Genomic DNA, 17500 nt, shown 5'->3' with positions numbered 1-17500 from the left:
TTCTTTAAACTAGTTTTTAAACATCAAATAGCTATGGGGGTCCACTAAGATTTTTAAAAAAAGTAATCAAAGGGGATTCATGCAAGCAAAATAGTAAATTTGGGATCCTACAATAGTTTTTTAAGGGCTCCTGAAAAGACTTTGCTTTAACCCTTTCGTTACCAACCTGGCTAAAACCGGCCTTGGCTCTGTGGTACAAATGTCTTGTTTTCATAAGTTTTGAATTAAAATCTTCCACCAAACCTTAGTCACGATTTATGTTCCTAACACTAGCTTAATGATAACTAAGTTATTTTACTAAATTCTTTGTTATATTTAAAGTAATTGAAACAAACACATAACATCTCAACAGAAATATGGTAACAAAAGGGTTAAATGTATGTATTGGCATGTTTTGCAAGAAAATTAATTGAAAGAAACACAGAGCATCTCAACAGAAATATGGTAACAAAAGGGTTAAAATATATAATAGAGAAACAATTCTTAACCCTTTTGATACCGACCTGGCTGAAACCACCTCTCGCTCAGAGTAACAAATGTCTTGTTTTCATAAGTTTTGAATTAAAATCTTCCAGCAAACCTTAGTCACAATTTATGTTCCTAACACTAGCTTAATGATAACTAAGTTATTTTACTAAATTCTTTGTTATATTTAAATTAATTGAAAGAAACACAGAGCATCTCAACAGAAATATGGTAACAAAATGGTTAAAATATATAATAGAGAAACAATTCTTAACCCTTTTGATACCAACCTGGCTGAAACCACTTCTGGCTCAGAGTAACAAATGTCTTGTTTTCATAAGTTTTAAATTAAAATCTTCCACCAAACCTTAGTCACGATTTATGTTCCTAACACTAGCTTAATGATAACTAAGTTATTTTACTAAATTCTTTGTTATATTTAAAGTAATTGAAACAAACACATAACATCTCAACAGAAATATGGTAACGAAAGGGTTAAATGTATGTATTGGCATGTTTTGCAAGAAAATTAATTGAATGAAACACAGAGCATCTCAACAGAAATATGGTAACAAAAGGGTTAAAATATATAATAGAGAAACAATTCTTAACCCTTTTGATACCGACCTGGCTGAAACCACCTCTCGCTCAGAGTAACAAATGTCTTGTTTTCATAAGTTTTGAATTAAAATCTTCCACCAAACCTTAGTCACGATTTATGTTCCTAACACTAGCTTAATGATAACTAAGTTATTTTACTAAATTCTTTGTTATATTTAAAGTAATTGAAACAAACACATAACATCTCAACAGAAATATGGTAACAAAAGGGTTAAAATATATAATAGAGAAACAATTCTTAACCCTTTTGATACCGACCTGGCTGAAACCACCTCTCGCTCAGAGTAACAAATGTCTTGTTTTCATAAGTTTTGAATTAAAATCTTCCAGCAAACCTTAGTCACAATTTATGTTCCTAACACTAGCTTAATGATAACTAAGTTATTTTTGTTCTAAATTCTTTGTTATATTTAAATTAATTGAAAGAAACACAGAGCATCTCAACAGAATATGGTAACAAAATGGTTAAAATATATAATAGAGAAACAATTCTTAACCCTTTTGATACCAACCTGGCTGAAACCACTTCTGGCTCAGAGTAACAAATGTCTTGTTTTCATAAGTTTTAAATTAAAATCTTCCACCAAACCTTAGTCACGATTTATGTTCCTAACACTAGCTTAATGATAACTAAGTATTTTACTAAATTCTTTGTTATATTTAAAGTAATTGAAACAACACATAACATCTCAACAGAAATATGGTAACGAAAGGGTTAAATGTATGTATTGGCATGTTTTGCAAGAAAATTAATTGAAAGAAACACAGAGCATCTCAACAGAAATATGGTAACAAAAGGGTTAAAATATATAATAGAGAAACAATTCTTAACCCTTTTGATACCGACCTGGCTGAAACCACCTCTCGCTCAGAGTAACAAATGTCTTGTTTTCATAAGTTTTGAATTAAAATCTTCCAGCAAACTTTAGTCACAATTTATGTTCCTAACACTAGCTTAATGATAACTAAGTTATTTTACTAAATTCTTTGTTATATTTAAATTAATTGAAAGAAACACAGAGCATCTCAACAGAAATAGAGTAACGAAAGGGTTAAATGTATGTATTGGCATGTTTTGCAAGAAACAGCTAAGGTTTCTTTCTCAGATGTTTTTACATAGTTCAACCTACACAAGTTAATGTGTGAAAAAAAATTAGGAATTAGGAAATAACTTTCAATAAAACTAGTTTTTAACTCGTTAGTAGTCACATTATTCTATCAAAAGTAATGCTCATTTATTCACATTGTTTTGAATTAATCATGCATTATCTCATAGCTTTGGGATTTTGGTGAGACAATTTTTCATTTCCAGAATATGATAGGGTTTGTGTGAGAGGCAAGATTTGGTCATTTTGAACGTAAAACAAATACAATATTTTGGCCAAATATGGTCAGTTTAACCATTTACCATTCAGATTACTCTGTCAAAAGGAAGACTTACTTATTCACATTGTTTTGGATTAATCGTGTATCATCTTGTAGCTTTGAGATTTTGATGAGGTAACTTAATTTTTAGAATGACATTGTAGGGTAGGTGTGAGAGGTCAGATATGGTCATGTTGAACATAAAAAAAAGGGACAATATTTGGGTCAGATTTGGCCGGTCTAAATGCCAAAGGGTTAAATATTTAACGGCTTTGAGGAGTCCACCAGAATAAAATAGTAATTAAAGGGGTCCATAGATAGAAAATGGTCAAGAACCCCTAATTTGAAAGATCTAATCTGATCAGTCTAAAAGCTAAAGGGCTAAATTACAAGTACTGCTTGTACCCTTCCACTACACTACGGGTCTAACCCAGCTCCAATTTGCAGGTCCTTATTTACAATTGACCAAGGGGGTTGTGTAGATGTCAGCTAAGACTGAACTCTGAAGTGAAACACATATGTTACTGGTCAAGCTGACCCAACACAGAGGGAGACACCGTGCTAAAAACCCATTGATAGGGGACTGTATTTGCTTTACAGTGTGAAATTTAAACCTTCATCTGGACCCTTGAATGCTTTTCGTAAAATCCATCCTGTTGCAAGTGTTTATATATATGGGTACTGACATGGTAAGAAGCTTGCTTCCCAACCACATGGTTCCAGGTTCAGTCCCACAGTGAGGCATCTTGGGCAAGTGCCTTCTACTGTAGCCTTGGGCCTACCAAAGCCTTGTGAGTGGATTTGGTAGATGGAAACTGAAAGAAGCCCATCATATATATATAATATCAGTGTGTGTGTCTGTCCTCCCATCACCACTTAACAACCGGTGTTGGTGTGTTTACATCTCCGTAACTTAGCGCTTTAACAAAAGAGACCAATAAAATAAGTACTAGGATTAAGAAATACATCCTGGGGTCGATTTGTTTGATTAAGACCCTTCAAGATGGTGCTCCAGCATGGCTGTTTCTGCCTGCAGGGTTGATCAATGCCTTGGGAGTGAATTTGATAAAAGGAAACTGTGCTGCAGCCTGTGAGAGCGTGTGTATGTGTCGTATGTGTGTGTGTGCGTGTGGTGTCTGTGTGTGTGGTGTGTGTGTGTGTGTGTGTGTGTGTGTGGTGTGTGCGTGCGTGCGTGTGGTGTGTGTCGTGTGTGTGTGGTGTGTGTGTGTCTGTGTGTGGTGTGTGTCGTGTGTGTGTGTGTGTGTGTGTCTGTGTGTGGTGTGTGTGTGTGTGTCTGTGTGTGGTGTGTGTGTGGTGTGTGTGTGTGTGTGTGTGTGGTGTGTGTGTGTGTGTGTGTGTGTCTGTGTGTGTGTGTGTCTGTGTGTGGTGTGTGTGTGTGTGTGTGGTGTGTGTGTATCATTTCCAGCAGTTGACAACCAATGTTGGTTTGTTTATGACTCCCATAACTTAGCAGTTCAGCAAAAGAGACTGAAAAAGACAAGTATCAGATTTACAGAGAGAGAGAGAGAGAGAGAGAGAGAGAGAGAGGAAAAAAAAAACTGGCAAAAAAAAAAGTACTGGGGTTAATTTATTTGACTAAAACCACTCCAGATGGTGCCCCAGCATGGTCACGGTCCAGTGACTGAAACAAGGAAAAGCTAGTATTTGTTCCAAGACCAGCAATTTCGAGATCGATGATGTAAGTTTTATGGCCAATTGCACAAAGGCCCAAAAGCAGGAATGTGCACAGACGAGGTTCTCATAATGATATCAATTTGTTTTTAATGGAAAATTATTACTCACAAGGGTGTGAAAATATTTCACACAAAAAGAGCAAAAGATCAAAAGAAAAACAGAGAGAAAAGAATGCAATTCAACTGGGTTTGAACTTAAAATGCAAGGAGCTAGGATATCATCATTGTTTAAACAACCGCTCTCTATGTTTGTATGGGTTGGATGGTTTGACAAGGGGCTGTCCTGACCCTGATTGCCAGTTGTGGCATGATTCCTATAGCTGGATGCCTTTCCTAATGATTCTGCAAGCTCGCCATAATAATAATAATAATAATAATAATAATGGGACCTTTTGAGTGGGATGGGCTACTCAACCTGAAGAAAATTCTAACTGGGCCCTACCTGCAAGGTCATGCACTGTTTATCTTGATATGAGATCACCATGTCGCGCACATATGGTTGTGATGCATGTGCCTGGTGTACCCTTATCAGACGGGTAGTCATGATGGGTATACTGGGCTTCGTATATTTTACCCCAGTGTCACTTTGATGGCATGCACTGCTCGCTCACTCAATAATAATAATAATAATAATGATTTCTTTATTCATCACAAAGGGTTCACTAAAAAACATCAGGGACAATACTGGACAATACAATGTGGGGTTACGTGAGGAAGTGCGTAAAGGGTAGAAAAACAAAATAAATTCCAGCGATGAATAATTCCCCAAAAGGGAGAGAATTCCTAGGGCTGCCAGTAAAAACCCCACAAAACCATGGATATCCTGACAAACAGGGCAAGTGCCCTCTCCATATTGCTTCCTTTCAATTCACAGGTACATACTTAGAGCAAACGCATTTGTTCAAACCATTCTTGCCACCCACATTCACTAATCTTTCAACAAACTTGCTGGGAGGTAATACTTTCTTCTTTTCATCTCGCTTTCCTTTTCAAGCAAAACTCAGGAATTTATGAGGGCTTAGCCAAGGAGGAAATAATAATAATAATAATAATAATAAATAATAATAATGAATTCAGATTTTTCCACAAGGGGGGTAATTTTGGGGAAGTGACTAAGTCGATTACATCGACCCCAGTGTTCAACTGGTACTTATTTTATCAACCAAAAAGGTGCCGGTGGCACGTAAAAAGCACCAACTCGATCGTGGCCATTGCCAGCCTAGACTGGCTTCTGTGCCAGTGGCACGTAAAAAGCACCAATCTGATCGTGGCCGTTGCCAACGCCGCCTCGACTGGCTTCCGTGCCGGTGGCATGTAAAAAGCACCATCCGAATTGTGGCCGTTGCCAGCCTCGCCTGGCACCTGTGCCGGTGGCACGTAAAAAGCACCCACTACACTCACGGAGTGGTTGGCGTTAGGAAGGGCATCCAGCTGTAGAAACTCTGCCAGATTAGACTGGAGGCTGGTGCAGCCTCCTGGCTTCCCAGACCCCCGGTCGAACCGTCCAACCCATGCCAGTATGGAGAACGGACGTTAAACGATGATGATGATGAAAAAGGATGAAAGGCAAAGTTGACCTCAGTGATACAATAATAATAATAATAATAATCCTACTTACTATAGGCACAAGGCCAGGAATTTGGGGGGGAGAGGGTAAGTCAATTATATCAACCCAGTACTTGACTGATAATTTATTAACGCTGAAAGGACAGAAGGCAAAAGCGACCCTGGAGGAATGTGAACTTAGAGGATCCTCAGCAGAATTTGAACTCGGAACATGAAGGCAGACAAAATACCACTAAGCATTTCACCTGGTGTGCTAACGAGTCTGCGAGCTCGCCGCTTTAAAATAATTATAATAATCTTTTCTACTAAAGACACAAGGCCTGAAATTTTTGAGGGGAGGGGGAGCAATGAAACTAGTCGATTACATCGACCCCAGTGTTTCACTGGTACTTAATTTATCTACCCTGAAAGGGTAAAATGCAAAGTCGACCACGGTGGAATTTGAACTCAGAGCATAAAGACAGATTTCGCCCGGTGTGCTAACAACTCTGCCAGCTCACTACCTTAATAATAATAATAATAATAATAATAATCATTCTTTCTACTGGAAGTACAAGGCTTCAAATTTGGGGGAAGGGATTAAGTCGATTACATTCACCCCAGCACGTAACTGGTACTTTCTTATATCTTTTCTTTTTCTCTTTTACTCGTTTCAGTCATTTGACTGCGGCCATGCTGGAGCACCGCCTTTAGTCGAGCAAGTCGACCCCGGGACTTATTCTTTGTAAGCCCAGTACTTATTATATCAGTCTCTTTTGCCGAACCGCTAAGTGACGGGGATGTAAACACACCAGCATCGGTTGTCAAGCAATGCTAGGGAGACAAACACAGACACACAAACATACATATATATATACATATATACGACGGGCTTCTTTCAGTTTCCGTCTACCAAATCCACTCACAAGGCATTGGTCGGCCCGGGGCTATAGCAGAAGACACTTGCCCAAGATGCCACGCAGTGGGACTGAACCCGGAACCATGTGGTTGGTAGACAAGCTACTTACCACACAGCCACTCCTGCGCCTGGGACTGAACCCTGAACCATGTGGTTGGTTAGCAAGCTACTTACCACACAGCCACTCCTACGCCTATATATATTGGTTTCTAATTTTGGCACAAGGCCAGTAATTCTAGGAGAAGGGCTTAAGTTGATTACATTGACCCCAGCATGTAACTGGTACTTTCTTATATATTGGTTTCTAATTTTGGCACAAGGCCAGAAATTCTAGGGGAAGGGATTAAAGCGATTACATTGACAACTGGTACTTATTTTATCGACCCCAAAAGGTTGAAAGGAAAAGTTGACCTCAGAGAAATTTGACCCCAGAACATAAAGGTGGATGAAACACCACTAGGCATTTTAATGATAATAACGATTAACAAAGTTTTAATTTGACTTACATTTCTTTAGCTCTTTTGGGGGTATCATCACCGTTTTGGGCAGCGAACTGTTCGGGAAGAACATGGAGGACCAATAGGGCCACGGCCATGAGGTGGTGTAAGGGTAGTAGGATGAGGAGGCATTTGTGAAGCCCAGCGGCGTGCCCCAGGAGGGGATGGCCCAAGAAGTGGCCCTCCTCTGTTTCTTTTTTTCCTTGTAGCTGTTGTAAAGCTGGAATAGATTTTCATGGTAGTAAACCGAGAAAGTGACATCAGTGTCGGTAAGATCAACGTAGACACAGTCGACGCACTGGTGGTTTTCAGAGTCCGGATTATTATCGATCTCACTGTTGCTGTCGGCGTCCCCTTCGTCCACACTGGTCAGCGGTGACTCCGACTCCCTGTTGGAGTCATGGTCAGTTGTCGAGAAGTCCGACGACAGACCCGCATCTTCTGCGCTGACTGAGACGACAGCAGGAGGGGTTCTGGCATTATGGTCAGCGTAGGGGTACTCCTCAAAGCTTCTGTTATTGACATGATACTGGTACTCCTCCAGATTGCTGTTGTTGCTGTTGTGGTACCCTTCCTGGTACCAGGGGTTCGACACCTGCATAGAACACCTGTACTGCAGGCCCGACCCATAACAATACAGAGGTGCACCAGTGGTGAATTGCGCCAATTTCTCAAGGGAGTCCCCATAAGCTATTTTCTGGGGTATCCTTCTGCAACAAGGTGCGTCATGGATGGACATGCAGTTACCTCTAGAACGAGGCATGCTGTCACATTCGTATGCATTGCTGCTGTCCGAGCTCGAAGAGATAGAAGAAGTGTCTTCATACTCAGCAGCTTCCGAGTCAGGGTTGGCGTCGTGACCATCACCCCTAAATAAGTCATTCCGAATCACGTCAACGTTGTTCGTCCCTTTACTATGCTGAAAGTGGTGCAACGACCGACTTGACCGCTCGTTACGCCTGGTGCGGTGCGGTGCATTGTTAAGTACGTGACTGGACGAGTTCAAATTCTGGCAGGCCGAGCACAACTGCCCGGTGTCCAAATCTAGATTCTTTACAATATTCCCACAAGCTTCGTTTTGGTTGGGCTTTTCTATCTCAGACAAGAGGGCCTGAAGTTTTTTACCTTTGTCTTCTTGGAACCTGGAATAAATTGGACCAGCACCAACATTGTCCCTTGTAGTAGTAGTAATAATATTTCTCGTCGTTGTAGAAGCTTGGCAATCTTTATCGTACACCCTCTCATCCTTCTGCTTCAACCTGCGGGCAGCATCTAACGAGTCTTTGAGGCAAATAATTATCGGCGAGTTAGACTTCACCTGTTTATGACGCCTGTGCCGCCGGCTCCCTGTCGACTTTGTTCTCTCCTTGTAACAATTTGAACATGCCGACAGCAATGGCTGAGACGAGGATGCAGAATTCTTCGTCCTCTTACAGAACTTTTCTTCGCTTATAATCTCGACAGAGGAAGACGAAGAGCAGAAAGAATCCAGGTTCTTCCTCGGGAAACTGGCCCCGTTTTTTCCCATGGCTGTCTGTTTTCCAACCTTCGCACCTGGTATGATTTTAGGGCCACAGATACTTTCAAAAAGAATTGGGTGGCTTGAAGATACACAGAAATCCTAGAACATAACTGATACTTATTCGAACGGATCCCTGCAGGCACACTGGTAAATCAAGGGTTAAAATGCCGACCCCAGAGTAATCTGAACTGTGAGAAAATATTACAAAAGTCAAATTTTTGATTGCAATTTACCCCATTGGCAGGCTGGGTGAAGCGAATAGTTTCTTCAGAAATTTGTGATGCGGTGTAGAGTAGAGTAGAGGGCTGTGGCGTTTTATATCACAGTGTTGTGTGTGTTTCTCTATCGTAACTTGGTGGTGAGGTGTTGTGGACAGAGAGAGAGAGAGAGCGCTGCTGTGGTGTTTTCGCTCGTGGAGTGTTTAATAACTGTGGTGGTCAGAGGTGTCGAGTGTAGCTGAAGTGTAAACTGGTGCAGTGTGGTGTGGTGTGGTGTGGTGTGGTTTATGTTCCAGTTGTGAAAAGACTAGGTAAGACGAGAGAGAGAGAGAGAGAAAGCTAGGAAGGAAAAGCAACAGAGGGGAAACAGAAAGACAAATAAATAAATATGGTGGTGGTGGTGGTGTTTAGAGGGGCTGTGAGAAAACCATAGAGAAATGTGAGCGGGAGGAGGAGGAGGTGGAAGAGGAGGAGGAGGGTGAGGAGGAAAAAAACACAAAAACAAAAAGGAAAAGAAAAACCAGTCAGACAAACCATTGAAGGTGATATCGAGGGGGTGGGGTGTGACTGGTTCTCTGTTGTTAGGATGACAGTGATGTGAGTGCGTGTGGGTTTGAGTCTATGGGTGAGTGCGTGCGTGCGTGTGTGTGTGTGTGTTTTTTTATGTGTGTATATAAACATAAGCGTAAATGCATGTGTCATTTGTGTGTGTGTATGTGTCTATGTATGTATAGTGTGTGTGTGTGTTTTATTATATATACACACACACACACACACATATATATATATATAGAGAGAGAGAGAGAGAGAGAAAGAGATAAAGAGGTGTGAAACGGGGGTAGCCGAGAGGGACTGGAGTAGACAGGGAGTAATATTTACTCCACCTCAACAACAACCACAACAACAACAATAATAATAATAATAAAAATGGCAAGGATCTGTCTCTCTTTAAAATTTCAGTGACCAGAAAATCAAACTAAGAAAGGAAAACAAAAAAAAAAAAACAAAAAGGAAAAAAAACAGTATAGGCAGTAGTTTCGGTGGTAGTGTTTATGTTGCTGCGGGGGAGGGGGTAACAGTGGACCTATTGTGTTTTCATAATGGAAATAGCAGCAGAGGTAATTGCAGAGGTGGTGAGAGTTTAAAAAAAAGTTATTTTAGCTGCAGCAGTGACGTTGTGGTGGTGGTAGTAGTAGTAGTAGTAGTAGTAGTAGTAGTAGTAGTAGTAGTAGTAGTAGTGGTATTGGTAGTAGTAGTAGTAGTAGTAGTAGTAGTAGTAGTAGTGGTATTGGTAGTAGTAGTAGTAGTAGTTGATGGTGGTGGTAGAAGTTTAAGTGCTTGTTGAGGCGATAGTAGAGGTGGTTGGTTGTAGTGGCAGCAGTAGAGGTATCCGGTGGTACTTAATAGCTAACCTTATTGCTGTTGTTGTTGATGTAGTGGTGGTGGTGGTGGTAGTTGTGGTGGTTGGTTCGTTAGGGTAATGGTGGTGGCAAATAAAAACGTTCGTCTTTGTCATAGTAGTAGTAGAAGTGGTTGGGTTGATTGTAGTGGAGCCAGTAACGGTGGTGATACCGTATAGCTTAGTTAGTGACTGTGAAGGTGATTGCACAGGTGGTGGTGGTGGAAGTCACTGAGACAGGTGTTAGTATGATTGCAGATGTAAACAAAAAGCAATCAACATTGAAATGTGAAAGGTGCGCGCACGCACGTGTTTGTGCGAGAGAGAGAGAGAGAGACGGTAATTAATGCTGGTGCTAATTAAACAAATTAAGGTTGAGATGATGAATAATGAGGGCGATGAGAAAGGGGTGGAGGAGGGCTCAAGTGTGCAAAACCCAAAGGGGTCGGGCGGGTCGGATGAGAGGAGCGAGAAGCAGAGGGGTTGTGGCGTTCATACTTTATGCTAATAAACTGCATGAATTTACAATTTCAGCGAAACGGCTATTACGACGGTGGTGGCGGGTGATTTAATTCTCCAACTGGCGCCACAAGGCTGTATTTAATTAAGTATGGTCTGTGACGGGACGGGTACCGACGATCAAATCCTAGCCAAGCCGAATTAAAAGTATTTAAACAAGGCCGGAGAGGGGAAAAAAAAGAAGCTCAAAGTTGTTTTCCTAAAGGATTGGCAGTGACGATCTTAATCTTAGTTTAGCCCAGTCGAAGTTTTTTTTAAAAATTGTTTTGAAACTTTTATCAAACTCTCAGCAGAAAAATAAACAAACTTGGCATTTATCGATTTATCAGTCAATCACTGATTGATACATGATCAATAAATTGAAACGACTTATGAGGATATGGGGAGAGAAGGAAAAAAAAAGGCTCGGACAGAGTACTTTTGTTTAAAGGACGGGCAGGAACAATCCGATCCTTATTTAGCGTAGCTGAAGTTTAATAAGAAAATATATTAAACTTTTATCAACCTCTCAGCAGAAGGATAAACAAACAGCGAATTTATCGATTTATCAGTCAATAGCTGATTGATAAATTGCAAGGAGAGAATTACGGAGACAGAGAGAAAGGATGTGTTTGTGTGTGGTGTGTAGGCGATTAAAAAAATATAAAACTGCTTTGCCCCAACTTTCGTATAAACTTTACTAGATGCTAGATGTTATCAATCTCCAGCTTGATGCTTATGGTTTGGCACGGATGGATGGACGGACGGACGAACGGTATAGCAATCGCGTTTTCTTTCAACTCAGAACTTAATACAAGTGCATTAGGAATTTTACAAAAAAAGTATCCTTAGAGACTGACTCTACTACAGATGCTAGAGTAAAGAACAAAGACCCCCCAGTATACAACTGGTACTTTATATTATATGTGGGAAAACCTCAAAAAAAAAAACGATCTAAAAGGAAATAATAACTTTTAATGTAAACCCGAGTGCGAAGGTAAAGAATATGCACACCTGGGGTTTAAGGTTAGCTTTTACCGTTACGTCGAAAACGGGTGGTGTGCGTAATCTTTACCTCCGCCAACCCGAGACCAAAAAAGGTGGCGATGAGAGAGGTTAATTATAGAGACCCCCGGAAGGATCGAAAAATAAGTGGACCTCGCCGGAATCTGAACTTGAAACGTAAAGAGCCGATGGTTTCTTTAAACATAGGTACACAAACACGTACAAAAAAGAAAAATTAAACACCCCAAACAATACCTAAGCTTTGTACAAATCCAGGAAATGTCAGCGAGAAGATCTCATAGTAATCAACGGGTACCTACTGTAAGGTACCCCGGGTAGAGTGCCTTTTAATAAGACAAGTAGCAGCGAATCGAAACGAGAGAGAGACTCAATAGGGTGATTTGACGTACTAGAAATAGCAACCAAAACGTCCTGAAAATCACAAACACTAGCGTTTTAAATAAGAGTCAACGTAAGTTAAGTTGGCACCCGATAGATAAGCATGTCTGGGGTACTTTTTTTGGTTATAGGGGTGCTTATCCAGGCTGAATTGACTGACTAGGGATGTGAATGGTGTGAGTGCTTTAGGGCCAACGGAAACAATGAGTGAAGGTTCTGCACTCATATACAGGGATGTGTAACAAGGAGGAAATAAAAAGTAGGGGGAAGAAGGGTTTACGAAGGGGTCATTGAATAAAGCGTGTGTGTGTGTAAGAGAGGGGCAGAGGGCAGCAGATATGATATTAAAGGGTTTCCAAACACCACGTGCTTTTGGTGCGTGTGTATGTATGTGTATATATATATATGTTAGTGTGTGTTCATATATATATATATATATATATATATATATACAAACACAAAAACGGGGGGGGGGATTCAGAGAAGAATACAGATGATCGAATGACTATATATATATATATATATATACTCACACACACAAACAAACTAGTATGAAGGGAATGAACGATCGTTCACTGCTGTCAATAACCGGGTGGTGGTGGTCGTCGGTGGATGTGTGTCAGCACGAGCACGTAAACTGTGTGTACTGTTGAGAGAATGTGTGTGTGTGTGTGTGTGTGTGTGGGCTGTGTACGTAATGCAATAAACATTAGCGTATCATGTTATGTGTGTGTCAGTGTTTGTGTTGTGTTGATCGAAATGCCGGGTGCTTCTACAAGAGGGTGGCAGCAGTGTTAGTAGTAGTAAGAGTACTGCTCCCAGTGGTGGTAGCTGCAGTAGTTGGTGTAGAGTGGTAATAAGAGTAGTAGTAGTAGTAGTGTGTATGTGTGCGTATATATATATATATATATATATATATGTGTGTGTGTGTGTGTAGGGGGTATATGGGGTAGTTATAATAGAAGTGTTTGCGGTTGATTGTGTGTGTGTGTGTGTATTAGCAACTGTGATAGTGGGGGTGGTGGTTGCCTTATTGTGTTGGTGTGGTGGTGCAGGTGATAGAAATAAATGTAATTTGTAACTAAATGATGTTTTGCATTAAGTTGTATTCGAGTGCGTGTGTTACAGAAGTGGAGGTGGTGGCGTGAAAAAGCGAGTCGGTGATGAGGGGCGAGGAAGGAACGGCAGCCAAGTGTGCGCGCGTGTGTGTATGTGTGTAGATATACCAATAGATAGATAGATAGATATATAGGTAGATAGATAGATAGATAGATAGATAGATAGATAGATAGATAGATAGATAGAAATAGATAGATAGATAGATAGATAGATAGATAGATAGATAGATAGATAGATAGATAGATAGATAGATAGATAGATAGATAGATAGAAATAGATAGATAGATAGATAGAAATAGATAGATAGACAGATATGTAGATAGATAGATAGTCAGGCAGACAGAGAGATAGATAGTTAGATAGACAGACAGACAGATATTTGCTCAGACCACTAGCCTCTTCAACTGACCTAATAATACCCTGTCCACAGATAAGAATGAAAGAAAAAGAATGGAGGTCAAAGGTGAAAGGTTAAACAAGATCCTTTTCGTTTTGTTTGCAATTTTTTTTCTCCTCAAAACAACAACAATCCAGGTAAAGAAATTATCCAAGACGAAGGATGATAGCCACAACGCAGCAACTCGGGTTTCATATATATATATATATATTTTTTTTTTCAGTTCTTCCTTTGATTGTGGAGCTCGTCCGAATTGAACACGCGACCGCTGTTTTGCAGACAAGAAGAAAGAGGAACAACAGCGAATGAATGAATGAATGAATGAATGAATGAAAACGGAACTTTTTTCGAAGTCACTTTTTTGTGCGCTTTGCTTGTCCTGTTAAAAAATAATTACGGGTATCTTGAAGATGGATGGATGGATGCTTTGGAAGGGGTATCGTTTCGTTTTCGCGTCTCTTTTCTTTTTCTGCTTCTTGCGATCGACAGTCGGGGGCACGTAGCCAAAGGATTATATTGTACGCACGGGTTCGAATAGAGACGAAGAAAGACAACGTGCGCTCGTGAATATACGTATGTATGTTTGTGTGATGTTGTAGACTTGTGTGTATACAGGAACAGCAGTAGCTGTGTTGAAAGATACGCACGGGTACCAACCACGGTAGAACGGATTCAGTAGGAATACACTGGCTTTAGTTTTATACATACATACATATACATATATTATATATATATATATATATATATATAATATATATATAATATTTATGTATCTAAATACACACGCACTGTCGTCCTATTGTTTCTCGGCATGTTTGCGTATATATGTATATATATATATATGTGTGTGTGTATGTGTGTATATATATATGTGTGTATATATATAAACACGCAAATATAAACGTCGGGAAGGGGACAAGAAATACGGAGGGACGGAGGAAGGAAAGGCGAGGCAGTAGGAGCGAGGGTGGAGAGAGGAATAGGATAAAGCAGCAAAGAGGTGGTGGGAGGAAATGCAAATGAGACAGGTGCGTGAGAAGAAGAAGAAGGGGAGGAGGAGGAAAGCAAGTTTGTAAAAGTTGAATGGAGAGGATGCGTGGAGGTAGGAGGAAGGGGTGATGGTAATAGGGAGGGAGAGAAAGAAGGGATCACAAAGCATGGGTTTGAAATGCGTATGGGAGAGAAGGGGAGGAGAGTTGTTGATCGTGAAAAGAACAGAAAGAAAGGCGATAGAAAGAGGGAGACGTAAGGAGGGTGGAGAGAGGAAAAGTAACAGAGTAAAAATAAAGAGCGAGGGACGTAAAGTATATGTAGGAGGGAAAGACTATAAGGGAAGGTACGTTTAGAGAGAGTAAGAATAGAGACGAGAGAGTGAAGGAGGAGAAGGAGAGAGAGAGAGAGTGAAGGAGGAGAAGGAGAAAGAGATCGAAGGAGGAGAAACAGATAGCGAGAGAAAGAAAGTGTGTGCGAGTGTGAGTGACCGCACGAGTGTGAGTGACCGAGCAGACGACAGTTTATATTCGAGTGTAATTATGGTTGGGGGTTAAAAGTGGTTAATTTGTAAACAAAATTTCAGACTAAGAACTGTGATGTCATTGATTTTAAGATATATATACACTGCATTTTACGTATTCAATACTTTTCTGTCACGCTTTCAAGCATATACGCACACACATATATACATCCGCCACATATATACATACATACACAAAACTATTAGAGACCGGTGACATCATGCAGGTCACCTGACATTACGGCCGGTCGCCGATTGGCGCAAGCTGACTTGGCAAAACGGTGTGAGCCGAGACAGATGTGACTCTGAAAAGAAGACCGGCTGAATACATTATTATTGGCATCGATGCAATAAAAAGTGTGCGCGTGAGACAATACAAATGGGATCTTTTCCTTTTGAACGGCACATGTCAACACAATTTCTAGTTAACTAAACACTTTAAAACTTCGTATAATGGTAGAATGTGTCTAAATAAAACATTTTTTTTCTCTTGGCTTTCTTGAGAAAATTGTAATTTGTTTGTTTAAAGTAGTTTAATTTTTCGAATTTTAACCAATCAATTGCCTCTAATTGAGCTAAAATCATTTGCTGCGTCTAAAACTGAGTCAACATTCTGTCACTAACCCTAACCCTCACCCTCACCCTAACCCTAAATTTTTTTTTTCTTAATTGTTATCCTTAAATTAATTTAACAATTAAGAAAAAAAAAAACGAAAGGCTAAAATTTTGGGTTAGGGTGAGGGTGTTTTGGCTGTCCAACCCATACCACCATGGAAAGACGGACATTAAATAGTTTTACCCACACACACACACACATGTATGTTTGTATAAAAGTATATATGTATATGTGTGTGTATACATAAATCTAGGACCATAAGAAGCTAGTCTCCTTTGTCAGTCATTAAGACAGTGCTTCTGTAACTATTGAGTTGTTTTGACTCTTATTTCTAGCAATGCTGGCAGATTGATGCCCTTTGTTCACTTTAGTGACGTATATATTTCTGCCTTCACATATATATTATATACACACACACATATATACATACATACACACACACACACACATACATATATATATATAGTTAATCCAAACAAGAAAACACAAAAAAACACAACAACGCGAGGACATGGAACAAATATAGTATTATTGGACACTCAGGAAAGAAAGAAAGAAGGAGGGTTTAACGTTTCGAGCGGAGCTCTTCGTCAGAAGCATAGGTGAAGGAAAGATCCAGAGAAGGGAAGACAGACGAAAAAAAATCGCCAACGGTACACACGAGGTCACAAGATACATATATAGGGTAGCGAATATTTGTTATAAATATCACCACCAGTGGCCTAGCATGTATAAATAGTCAATAGACAACATATTCATATTTTAAAATAGTGTACATTTAAACACAAAAGAAAACTACCCTTTATATATATATATATATATATATATACAGAATACGGAGGGTTTAGGCTACTGGTAATCTAAACTAATAGGTACGCTGTATTAGTGCTGCAAATGATAAGCTACTAGGATCCAAGTTCACAGCAGGGGGCTGAAGCTGGGGATCTGTAACCTACTTCTGAGTCAGCAGGGATAAATTAAAGGAAGTGGAAAACAAAACCAAGGCAAGACAAGCTTATCAGATCGTTTAAATTCACCATTGAAATAATTTACAAGATCTGATAAGCTTATCCTGCCTTGGTTTTGTTTTTCACTTCCTTAAATTTATATACATACATACACACACACACAGATATATATATATATATATATATATATAGGTGCAGGAGTGGCTGTGTGGTAAGTAGCTTGCTTACCAACCACATGGTTCCGGGTTCAGCCCCATTGCGTGACACCTTGGGCAAGTGTCTTCTTCTATAGCCTCAGGCTGACCAAAGCCTTGTGAGTGGATTTGGTAGACGGAAACTGAAAGAAGCCTGTCGTATATATGTATATACATATATGTGTGTGCGTGTATGTTTGTGTGTCTGTGTTTGTCCCCCAATATCGCTTGACAACCGATGCTGGTGTGTTTACGCCCCCGTCACTTAGCGGTTCGGCAAAAGAGACCGATAGAATAAGTACTGGGCTTACAAAGAATAAGTCCCGGGGTCGAGTTGCTCGACTAAAGGTGGTGCTCCAGCATGGCCGCAGTCAAATGACTGAAACAAGTGAAAGAGTATATATGCTTGTGTGTTTTGGTGTCTATGTTTCTCCCAACCATCCAATGCCTGACAACCGCATTGGTTTGTTTACATCCCCAGCAAAAGAGACCCATAGGCATAGAAGAAGTTTCGTGGGAATATTGAATTCCCACGAAACTTCTATG

The 17500-nt window shown here is 40.1% G+C and overlaps 1 protein-coding gene across 2 annotated transcripts in view; it reads right to left on the bottom strand.

The window, feature by feature from the left end:
- The window catches only part of LOC115225423 (CCR4-NOT transcription complex subunit 6-like), a 142272-nt gene that overhangs the window by 35263 nt on the left and 89509 nt on the right, over positions 1–17500 (bottom strand). Inside the window, exon 1 of one of the 2 annotated variants that reach the window (XM_029796382.2) lies at positions 7116–9459. The exons of the other annotated variant lie outside the window; for it this stretch is intronic. Within the exon in view, the coding sequence (XP_029652242.1) occupies positions 7116–8634 (1519 nt within the window). The 5' untranslated portion in view covers positions 8635–9459. Of the gene's footprint in view, positions 1–7115; positions 9460–17500 lie in introns of those variants that run through there. 2 annotated transcript variants of the gene reach the window in all.

This window comes from Octopus sinensis, linkage group LG27 (genome assembly GCF_006345805.1).
Source record: "Octopus sinensis linkage group LG27, ASM634580v1, whole genome shotgun sequence".
NCBI classification, from domain to species: Eukaryota; Metazoa; Mollusca; class Cephalopoda; order Octopoda; family Octopodidae; genus Octopus; species Octopus sinensis.
Note: the sequence above shows the minus strand (reverse complement) of the source record. Positions and strands in the feature narration are given on the sequence as shown.